Genomic DNA, 12,134 nt, shown 5'->3' on the forward strand with positions numbered 1-12,134 from the left:
ATACGTGCTCAGTTCTTGTGGTCGCTGTCGTGTAGCGCTCAAGATGCGCCCTTTGGGACTCTATAGTGCGGGACTATATCATTACTGTTTGTTTGTTGTTTAGGTACCCTCTGATACAAGTTGGCGTCAAGGAATTTTATTGAGCTTTATTGAAGCCAGTGGCACATACCGAGTGGACTCAGTGGCACACATCCAGTTGCTCATACACAAGTTGGCATCGTAAAGGTTCATTGAAGAGCGGCACATACCCCATGTTCCCAGTGGATCGGCCCACGAAAACGGTTAGACACACACACACACACACACACACACACACACACACACACACAAAAAAAAAAAAAAAAGAAACCGCTGTTAGTTCCCAAAAAAGCTTCAAAACCCCCCGTTGTCATAGCTAATCCGGAGGCGGGACCGTTTAACCCCATTATTATTATTATTATTATTATTATTATTATTATTATTATTTACATGAAATAAAAAAAACTTATCCTCCGCACAGTTGCGCGGAACTACAAATGAACCCATATATAGTACGATCTGTGCGCGCTTTTTTGGGAATAGCCTCCTGTTTTCTTGACTTATGATTGACAGTGGAGAGAGAGAAGGAAAGGAGACGAACGTCTGCTTCGTTACGCTGCACCGGGGGAAGGGATAAATGTTGGAAAAAGAAAGAAGGGAAGAGAGAGAGAGCATTTCGTCTCACCAACTTCGTGCAGTGAAGGCTAAGACTCATGTCAGCTAATCGGTAACGAGACCCGGCTCTGTGTACCTGAACAAAGAGTAGAACTCGTCTGCTGTCCTCTACTAATCCTTCTGTGGAGCTTCCATTCAGCCGCTGTCGCGTGGAAGGTGATCACAGGTGGACACTAGAGAAGCGCTTTTTATAATCCTCTCTTGGCTGGCTGACGCGACCCGTGGCCTTTGCTGCACTGCACGGAATTAGAGAGGCGAAGTATAGCTGCATGCACACGCGAAGGTGCGCGCCGAGCCTATACACCAGAACACCGTGAATTCCATGCAGTTTCCTTCCACCATGGCATGGTGAATTCCGTGAATTCAAAGCGCGGGGGCCGCGATATTGGTGAGCGCTGGTCGCGCCATCTATCCCAAGCGCCGCGAAGTAGCAGGCCTGGGCTGCCACACCGGGAGATGCGACCCGGCGCAAAAGCGAAACTTGGGCTTTTTAGCTGGGCGGAAGGCGTGTTTCGCGTTTTTTCTAACCCGTCATTTTCGCTGTATCGATTCAATCAAACTTCAAGACCTCATGCAAGTCTGCAATGGCCACACTGAGTGCTGCGCAGACTGCAGAAGCGAATACATAGGGTAAGTGCACTATTACGTTTGTACAAACCACGCGCTATATGCTAGAACACGTGTGAGCTGTAATATCTCCATATTTTTGGCACGTAACCTGTGAAGGAATATACAGCACTGTGTTGGTGCCATATATTATTAAAAGTTGCGCGATAAAACTTCATGAAAATTCTACTTTTCAACATGCATAGCTACTGTCTACTGGTCGCCGACGAACATACTTTGGCAGCCCAGAGCCCAGTGCAAAATGGCGCTGGTCGACCGGACAACCCGGTGCAAGAGTATGCGTTCGGTTAGTCAGAGTGCGAGGCTATCTTGTTCTGGTGTATAAAAACGGTCGCGGAAACTGCAGCGACCATCGCGTTGTTTTCTGCGCTTCGTTAAAGAAACGCCAGGTCAGATTGAGTTCGATATCGGTGCTATCTGCAGCGCAAGTTCTCTTGCCAACACACGTGCTCGTAGCCAGATAACGCGCGAGCTGGTGCTGCGGCGTTGCGGTAACCAGCACTGGCATAATGAGAGCATATATACAGACCGGTACAATATTTAAGGGGGCCGCCATACGGCTTTCATCCTCACTCTGCCTATACGAGTTCACTGGCATGTGACCGTGTGCGACAGTTTAACAGTGTAAGAGCTGCTGTCGCTGAACAGAATACCGCCGGACAACGTCGTATATGCATCGGGCCCGGTGACCTGGCTTGCACAGGTGCTGCAGCTAGTGTCGCGAAAAAGTATCTATAGCAGTTAGTTGGCCCCATACAGAGTTAGCTCAATTGAATTTGGCTTGAATATAGCTCCTCGCGGGGAGTTTTAGCGACTTCGTTCAAGAGAAGCTTTACTGCATAGAGGAAAATAAAAAAATTAAAATATCCTCAGCCCTTCCACTCTGTGAAGAAGGACGAGTAGCGAACCTCTGGTCTGTTTTACCTCAATTGACGCATCCATGCATATATTATTATTATTATAAGGTCGCGTAGGCGACTATGACGTAACCACAACACACAACGCCAAAGAGTGGTAACAGTGTGTATGGGACGCAGGTGGTCGTTAAACCGAGTTTCGACGCGAGCGACGATATGCGTTGACCGGGGCGCACTCAAAGGAGTGCACAAAACAAAACACGTTTGTTTGTAATTCGCGATTGAGCATACTTCCTAGTTAATTAGCTGAGTGAAACTTTGAAGGACTAAAGTTTTATTCTAGCTGACAAACATGGGGCTGTCTGTTTCCCTCCCGTAGAGGCCCATGTGTTGACAGCGGACGAAAATTCCACAATATTTACAACTTCACTGTGAACTACGTAATTATGAAAAGTAGATGAAATAAGGCGTAATGTTAGAGTCGCCTTGGCGGCTAATTATTATGTAATTTGTTTGAATATAGTTTCGATAAAACAAGAGCCTTTTTCTACAACCATACCACCTCCGTAGACGGCCATGTATTGACAGCAGACGGGAATTCTGTAACGTTTACAACTTGACTGTGAACTAACTAATTACGACAAGTAAATCAAACTTGGCGTAATGGTAGAGTCGTCTTAGCGGCCAATTTCAGTATGACTTTTTTCGAGATATCTACATTATATTGAGAGCTACAGAGCATTCGCGAGAAACCGGAGACGAACATTTTTTTCGCGTCGGAACGGACATCGACCACCGCCGCAGGGTAGCTATATACATATATATAGTAGCTTCGCTGTAAAAAATGGCAGATGAGAGAAGGAGACGGGTGGTGGTGGCAATGGAGGCGAATGGCTTGAAGATCGGGCAAGGTTCTGCCGGCCGTGCTCAGATATCTGCCTTCGCAGCTTCGCGCTTTCCTGGGCTCTCTGACCACAGAGTCGCGCTATACACAGACGTATTGGAGCACAGAAAAGCAGCCACAAACAACGAGAAATGCCAGGAGGCGGCTCGAGTCACGCTTTCACGCCAAACCCGCCGCACCGAGTGTGCGCTCGGTACGACGGGCAGCGTGTTCACTAAGCGCTTGGCGTGCGTCATGCACGCTGCGGACCGCGCTTGAGCAATCGCTCCGAGTGGTGCTGAAGAGGCATGCCGAGAAGGCGCTCGCCGATTGTTAGCACGCGTTTGCGAGTGATTCTGCATCTCCCAGGAAGGAGAAAAGCCCCGAAATTCAATGTCTCGTTGCCTGTCGTTTCCATGTCTCGCAGCTTGCGGAAAATGCGGTCACTATACTTCAGGGCGTGTGTTGGCTAGCGTACGATCCTAGACGCCTTCGCTCGAGTCTGCCGATATAATAGGTTCAGCGCGTGCGTTGGCTTGTTATCAGCATGCACGACACCGGCGCAGGAGAGCTTCAGCACTGCGGATTTCTCCTCTATTCATTTGAAGGAGAAAAAAACTCCTGATACTGTGATCAACAGGGACTCTTCGAAAGCTCCGCCGTACGCAGATATTTCTTCTCTTTTTCTTTTTATTCTTTTTTTTTTTCATCTGCTTCTTCGCGCGGCCGTCGAGGAGCCATTTTGAGGGTCCTTGATCTTTGTGGATCATCTTCTGTCAGCGTTTTGCACAGCGCTGCCTATCAAGCCGGCCGTCAGCGGGGGCAGGCGAGAAAAGAAAATATATATACATACAGCATCGCAGACGGCACAACAGAAAAGCCCCAGCTTATCGCCGCATCTTTCTCCGCTCTCACCGCAGAATTATTTTTTTTTTTTCTCTCGCTTTCCCTCTGGTTATCGCACTTGGAAGGCGTCGCGCGTGATACAGACCTCTCCGCCGACAGGGAGATTCGCGAGAGCAGACGGCGGTCTTGCGCGCTGGACAGCAGAGCCGACGCGTCACAGTCGCCCGCTCCGAGGGGCGGACCAGCTGGAGAAGCGTGTTCGCCGAGGTCGCTGCAACGTGGCCCCCACCAGGCCGGCTTTGGGCGCTCCACCGAAAGGTTGGCATCCTGTTCGCGCCACGATCGGCGCCTGGAATATGCCGTTCCTGCAAAGGTTGGACTGCATCGATTGTCGCGCTGCCGATTCGATCCCAAGCCGACGCGCTGTACCAGTGAAAGCGGGAAAACCCTCCGGCCACGTCGCGCTCTCCCGCATAATTTTCTGGAGGAGGCAAAACGCGCCGGGTGCTGTGAGCGGGTTACAGGTGAGAACGCGATGAGAAAAGCGTACCAGAAGATTAAAAAAAAAAAAAAAAAGCGACTCTGAGGGCATACTCGTCATCCGAACACTCCGGCAGAAACGGCGAGTCCTGGCTGGCAAAAGCCTTGAAAACGTAGAAACCACGCCTGCGAGCGCTACAATTCCACGTGCTCCGCGACCCGGCTCGATTGACGTGCCATCGAGGAAAGCGACGAACACGTGAGAGTCAAAACGGCCGCGTGGTTCTCCAGTGGCTGCATAGACGGGGCCTTGCAGTGCAGTTCCTCCCCAACGCGTAGATAGGGAGCCGGTGTGTTTGTGTGTATTGCAGAATTGCGTCTCGTCGGGGCGAGACGCCACGCAGTCAAGGCCGGACTCGGCGAGCCTTCCAGTGTGTAACGCGCTAAACGACGGCAGCTGTTTTTCGCAGCCTGCTTGGACGGCTACGTTCAGAAGGCTTATAGATAAGTCTGCGTGTATTAGTTGTTGCCTAACTACTGCCGTCGTGCTCAGGCTTACAAGGAACCGACGCTGCGAGCTGGAAAGCAGTTTTCTCGTTCATACCCTCAACAGTTTTGTGTTTTTTTTTTCGCTTGCGAACCGATGACATTCCGCATAATTGTATTCTTCAGCGTAACCCAAGTTATCGCTCGTTGGGTATCCCCGAAATCTATTTTCTACATTAAAACTAAAGTATTTATCTATCTACAAAACATCCCCAACTCTTTGTGGTTTGGCTGCTAATCTTGGAGTACACTACTTGAACTTATAGCAAATAAATTCAAGTAGTGAATCCTATTGGGGATTGTGCCTGCTGTTATCTTCTGACATGCGCTTGTCAGCGTTGTTTCACAAGTTTTACGCTAATGCAGACAAAATATCATGCGATAGCGTACCGAGAGGACGAATTCTATATTTGTATGACCGCTCACCGAAGAGTGCTGTTTAAGCTCGTAGGTTATCTTTTTTTATACCTTTAATGTGCGCGTGCGTGCGTGCGTGCGTGCGTGCGTGCGTGCGTGCGTGTGTGCAATGCGAACTTGCCTGGGACGCCACACAGCAATTACTCAACGTCATGCAAGGAAGAGCCTCAAGTACGATACCTTTGCTATACGTAACTTTTCGAGGATAATGTGAACTCAGTGTATTCTAGTTGCGCCGGTGAACGATTTGTCTTCCGCAATTTCGCCTTTACATTTCGCCTTTGCAACAACCGAGGCCTATATCCCCGTCGCCCGTGTGCTTTCATATACCAATGCAACAATCATACAAATTTGCGAACGCTGTTGGCTCCTTTGCGCGAGCTTCAAGATTTCAACGGTCTTAGAAAGTGTGCTCGGGACAAGGTCATATAAGCGTATTGCTGGCCGCTAGCAGTTACTGTTCGTTCTTGATTGATTAATGGGTTTTACTGGCGCAAGGGCCAGAACTGACCAAAGAGCGCCCCGTTCGACAAGTGTTCGTTCTCGAATACAGGCCGCCCAGTGCGCGGTCTGAATTCGCAAATTTATGTTTTCTCTTGGCGCAGCGATGTGCTTTAATCTGTGTCGTTCGAAATTTAAAGCAAGTACGCTGTCCGTTAGTTTCACATGCGGTTCAGGAGAACGCAGCGTGCAGGGGTGGGACTCCTGCGCCACTTTGATACAAACGCAAATTCCTGCACCAAACACAGAAAATTGATCAAAATTGCGCCACGCTGCGCCAGAACGGCTTTGGCATGTGTGCTCCGGCAGTGGCCGCGAACAGCGAGCAGATTCGCGTTCTCTGGAAAAGAGTGCAGCCGTTCACGTTCCGCACACCGCGCGACGGCGCCTCCCGCAAGTTTTTCGTAATTTTCGCGCTTACGGACTTTTCTGCGCTTCCGGCAACTGACCGGCTCGCGTGCAGCCACTCTCGGCTGCATTATGCATTATGAATCCTTACCAACTAGCTCAGCTTTCTGTCGTTCTAAACACTCTCGGCTGTTGTCGCTGGTGTTGGAACGGCTATAGGGTGGCTGTATTTAGAGTGCACCATAGAATAAGGCTGAGTGCCGAGCGGCGCGGCGATACCTAGCTGAGGCTCAAAACGACGAAAAGTAGGCTGAGGGCGCTGCGTGCAAACTAGATATTAGGGAGGCTCGCGCTCCAACGGTCACGCGTGCGAGCGTATTTGTCCCCAGGGCTGGTATAGCGTAAAACTATTTCAGTCAGTTTTTATGCCCTATGGGCGAGGTCTGAGCCATTTTGACTTATCACGAAGGGCCGACGGCGGATTTGTAATGAAGTCAGTTTCGCTCTAAAGGCGAAGCGTCGATTGCGATAAATAAAATTAGCAAACAGCTGTCCGAAAAAACTGTCGCAGTTTCGCACCACAGGCGAAGCATCGACGCCGGTAGCAAATTGTTAGACGAAGTAAGGATATTAGTTTTATCGGCCGTATAAACTTGTAAACATTCGATTACTAACTAAATTAACAAGTAAGGTGTGACACGCGCACAAGCAAACATGAACATATCTCACTCGATGAACGCGGAAACTCGTTGTCAAAACGCTGTAGGGAGGAAGCGCGGCACCAGCAGCGAACGAATCGACCTTCGTGCTGCCTGGCTTCAGCGGCGAAAACACAGCGCACACGAAGCTATTGGCACTCGCACTCTGCCCCCATCGCAGATAGCGTTCAAGATAGGCCGCGCCGTACGCAGCAGCCGGCGTAGTTGAATCCCCTCCAATCCCCTCCGGCGCTGTTGAATCCCCCCCAACGCACGGTGCCTTCCGCGCGACGGAAGACGGCGCGCTTCCTCCCCGCTTTCCCTCGCGGATGCAGCACACGGCGCGAGGCGTCTATGTTATCGCCCCTGGACTTTATACGGAACATCACGGCGAAGGCGACGGCAGAAATGCGCCTGAAGTGTCCGTATATTCGCTTTTGCAATAAAAACAGTTCACAGTAGTCTTATGTTATACCAGTCCAGGGTTGGTTGCGGCTCTCTGGGTCTGCGGTAATGTATGCTTACAGAGAAGTTATTTTACCGCGTCGATTGGACCGCATAATATGGGAACATTTTCCGCTATCGTCATGAGCATCGATGGGCGGCAGGAAAATACAGTTCGACCGTAGTGCCACGGATGTTTTCGGCTTTACAGGAAAGCATGCACCGGTGCCGCCGCTCGACCCACTCTTCTATAGCGCGATATAGCTACAAAGCGTGCTTCTACTACGTGCTTCGTATTGATTTATTCTGTGTTTAGTCATGGTTTCGAAGTGCGCTGCCATGTTCCATCATTCCACCACAGTTCAGATTGGCCTGCTCCAAAATGCAATTTTGTCTGCTTCAAAGTGCTCCACAACGTAATTTTACTTGCTCCAAAATAGCTTTCGGCAGTCTCTCCCACGAACGCGGGAAACGTTTGGCGATCGATTGTTACATTAAAACGGAGTTGGTCAATCGCTCTTAATTCACTTCCACCGTCGTTTTACCTCGCTCGTGATTCTCGTTGCGGGGCAGGCTCTGTGCCATACCGTGATTGTGCCTTAACGTGTAGTGCAACAACATGGGACAGGTACGTCTGTAGCGTGCAAAACTGCTTAGCGAGTTTCAAAATAATTTACGTTCCAAAGCGTTATACGTCAGCGATTTCAGAAACTTAGCTTAGCGTTTTCTTTCAAAATCAATGGTCAACAAAGATTGCCCTGTAATATGCTACGGGGAAAATGCAAGTACTGTCCTAGACTACAATCTAACCGTGCACGCGGAAACTTGTCAGTAACGCGAAACTCGGACGACGATTTAATTGAGTTTTGCTCGCATGGACTCTACACTTAAGTTACGATGACTTTATGGTGGAGATATCGATATGCTCCACCCGTGTGACGCGCGTCGAAACCTGAGCAAAAGGGCGCCTCTTGCAATCCATGGAATGCGGCCGTGGAAGCGAGTTCCCGCCGGCCGCCGGAAAGCCGTAAGTTAATCTCAGCCAGCGCTGTCAGTCGGAATTAGGCGTGTGTAGCCGTCGAGGTAACGTATGCGCATTACGACAGCGGCGTAACCTCGCGTCGCCTTCGCGTAATGCCGATACCGACGTCCCGCTAATCTTCCGAGAGAGAGAGAGAGAGAGAGAGAGAGAGAGAGAGATGGCGGCGTCTGAACGCGTGCTCCTTCCCTTCCCGCAGGGGAGGCGTGGCGCTCTGCCTGAGTCCACAGGGTCGGCGAAACGGGGAGGCGCTGGTCCGCTTCGAGAACAGCGAGCACCGAGACATGGCGCTCAAGAGGCACAAGCACCACATCGGCCAGCGGTACATCGAAGTGTACCGCGCCACGGGCGAGGACTTCGTCAACGTCGCCGGAGGTGAGCATGCAGCCCCGATTATACTGTTGTTATCATTATTATTATTATTATTATTATTATTAACCATCGTGCCCAACGTATCGCATATATGCTACGCTGAGATCGATGCCTCAAAATTCTGATTTAAGCACGGAAAACTATACTAGCGTTTCTGATGCCCTGCAGTGAGACTTCAATCGGTGGATAGTTCAGAAAGACCATTGCTAATCGATTAATTATTATGCTGAATAAAATTTCACCCGTATAACATTTCCTTCTTTTTTTTTCTTCACGAATGCAATCCTCACGCCCAGAACTAAAGGTGAACAGGGTGTTCTAATTTTCCTTGACGTGGGCACTGCAGCGTTAAGCGCGCGGCTTCCCTTCAAAATCGCGAGCCCGCACTGGCATTATTGCGGTTGATCACCTTGCGCCGCAGCCTCCCCCGGGTGCATCCAGTTGACCCGGCCGCCGTGATTGCGAGTCTCTCGGAAACCCTTGCGCTTGCCCGAGGCGCCTGGTCAAGGGTTGGTCAAGGGCGTACGCGCGCGATACCGCGAGGAGGCCAGCATCATTCGTTTCCTTTTTTTTTTTCTTTAACCCCAGTCTCTGCATTGTCTCTGGCCAAAGTTTTAGGAATGACCGCGGCGATTGTGCGCCTGCATGCCACGGCTGGATGGAGAGCCGGTATACGCAGCATGCTCGCGGCAGATAATGCACCTTGCCCGACAATTGCTGCTTCCACTACAAAGATAAACGCCCGGAGAACCGAGCTACGCCTCTTCCTCGTCAAATCTGTTCGAAAATGCTTTTTCGCCGTCTGTCCGATGCCTGTATCCGCACGCGAACGTTTCGCTTGAACAGGTTCATTTAATTACCGCAGCTGCAGGGGTACCCTTGTAGGGAAAAATCGGGGCCCGTAGTCACAAACGCGTTCTTACGCTATGCGCAAGAACGTTTTTGTCAATACGGGCCCTGTTTGCAAAAGTAGGTGGCAGCCAATCGTGACGTTGGACATATAATTAACGAAGGCAGCCGGCCAGGGACAAACAGCTCTTACGAACGGAAAGCCAGACACCTATGTGGACTCGGCCCCGTGAAGGTTCAGGCGTTGCACACACATAGCTGGCTAGACATGATGTGGCTGCCGATGGGGGCGAAGTGAAAAAACCGCTCGCCTACTTAGACCTAGATGCACGTCAATGAATCCCTAGGTGGTCAAAATTGATACGGAGTCCACCACTGTGGCGTGCCGCATAATCACGTCGTCGTTCTTGGTGCATAAAACCGCAGAAGTTACTTATAAAACGACACATTTTTGTTTTGGTATTGTAAGGTTTTTTTTCTTTCCTTCCAGTCGTCGCGCACGGCTTGCTGTGTGCACTATTTCAGTTGCGACCTATTTCAGTTACCATCTGAGTTCAGCTCATTGCTGAACTCAGATGGTACAATAGATGTATAGGGACATAGGCAAAGCGGAGCAAACGAGACCTGACTCGCCATTCGGCTTATTTTGGAATAAGATCGTATACGTATAATATGCACGACCACAATGGGCATGCGTAGAACAGAGCCTAATCATTCAACGAAGATTTAAAGAAGAAACTACTATGCAGGTTGCGCGGTATTTGAGAAAATAAGTCTTTTTTTTTTTTTACAATAAAACGTGCGGTTCACTGACGCACATATCAGTGCGCTTTTTCATATGAAAAGCTTCTGTGATTTCTCTCGCTAGTTGGCAGGCTTTGCAGAAGGCTTGAAGTGGGGGCCAGTTGGCACATACTTGAAAGAAAAAAAAAACAGTCAAAAACATAAAGGACAGGTGTGGTGTGAACCAAAGGAAGGGTGTGGAACACAAAGGAAGGATTTGGTGTGAACCTCTCCTCTTGTCCTTTGTGTTTTTTTACTTTTTTTTTCTTCCTTCAAGTTTGCAGCTTGTTTCGAGTCGACCCGAATTCACTTAGACGCAAAAAGTGCGGTCATAACTGTCGTCGTGACGATGGACTTTGTATGGGTGTGCGAATATTCGAATACGAATCGAACAGTCCTCGTACTCAATTCGTGTTCGATTCGAGCATTCGTTATCCGAAATTGTCGAATATTCGTTTCTGTTCGACCATAAGGGATGACGGCACCGATTAAAGTCTCAAGGGAGAGAATCCATTTTTCTACAGCAGAATCCGATTGATTCTGCTGTAGGAGAGCCGCGGTGTTAACGTGCAGTTTCTGAGCGAACGCGCGGAGCAAATTCACATCTGCCCGGTCGTTTCTTGTCGTTCAATAAGAATTTCTCACTTTTAGGCAGCCCTTCTACGAAGTTGTCTCGATTTAGACGATGCAATGTATTATTTGGCCAATATCACCGTGGTTGCATCTCTTCAAAACAATGTGCGCTGTTGTACCACACTTCTTTCCTTCCAACCCGCCGTGGTTGCTCAGTGGCTATGGTGTTGGGCTGCTGAGCACGAGGTCGCGGGATCGAATCCCGGCCACGGCGGCCGCATGTCGATGGGGGCGAAATGCGAAAACACCCCTGTGCTTAGATTTAGGTGCACGTTAAAGAACCCCAGGTGGTCAAAATTTCCGGAGTCCTCCACTACGGCGTGCCTCATAATCAGAAAGTGGTTTTGGCACGTAAAACCCCAAATATTATTATATTATTCCTTCCTTCAACGAGCGATGTACTCACGTGCATCTGGTGACGTGCTTTTCCCTTGTTTCACTACTGTCATTATCATGGTGCACCAGATAACTGAAAGCAGTTGCTTATATCATATACAAAACGCTGCTCAGTTAAGCAGGCGTACATTTGCGATGGGCATTACATGCATGTATAAATTAATGTGACTAGACCTCTTTTTCTTTTGTTTTTACGTAACGTATACAGCAACTCCAATTTTTACCAACTGGACCTCAGGCAACATTTTTTTTTCTTTTACTTTGATTAGAAATGAGAAAATATTCCATCTTCGGAGGTCGTTTTGCTCGAATATTCGATTGAATGAATTCGATTGAATGAACCACGATTTCATTATGAGGCACGCCGTAGTGGGGGACTCCGGATCAATCTTGACCACCAGGGGATCTTTGACGTGCCCCCAATAGCACGGGACCCCACGGGCGTTTCAGCATTTCGCCGCCATCGAAATTCGGCTCCCGCGACCGGGACTTGATCCCGCGACCTCGTGCTTAGCAGCGCAACACCATAGCCGCTATAAGCCACTGCGGCGGGTGCGTTCGATCCGGAAATGTCACTAATAGAACACCTCTAGTTTTAAAGCATTGCTTCCCGCCTGTTTGTGCATGTTTTCTTTGCGGTCGAGCATTTTTATCTGTTAGTTTTACCCGAGGAAACGTAAACTGGTAGCGCTGTTTCTGAACGTGGCTTATTCACTTCGCTT

The 12,134-nt window shown here is 49.4% G+C and overlaps 1 protein-coding gene across 4 annotated transcripts in view; it reads left to right on the plus strand.

The window, feature by feature from the left end:
- Window positions 1–12,134, plus strand: part of fus (epithelial splicing regulatory protein fusilli) — a 132,993-nt gene that overhangs the window by 96,440 nt on the left and 24,419 nt on the right. For all 4 annotated transcript variants that reach the window (XM_075673908.1, XM_075673894.1, XM_075673901.1 and 1 more), the window contains exon 7: window positions 8,579–8,754. In XM_075673908.1, coding sequence (XP_075530023.1) covers window positions 8,579–8,754 — 176 coding nt within the window. The remainder of the gene's footprint in view (window positions 1–8,578; window positions 8,755–12,134) is intronic.

Source organism: Dermacentor variabilis, chromosome 1, assembly GCF_050947875.1.
Source record: "Dermacentor variabilis isolate Ectoservices chromosome 1, ASM5094787v1, whole genome shotgun sequence".
Classification (NCBI taxonomy): Eukaryota; Metazoa; Arthropoda; class Arachnida; order Ixodida; family Ixodidae; genus Dermacentor; species Dermacentor variabilis.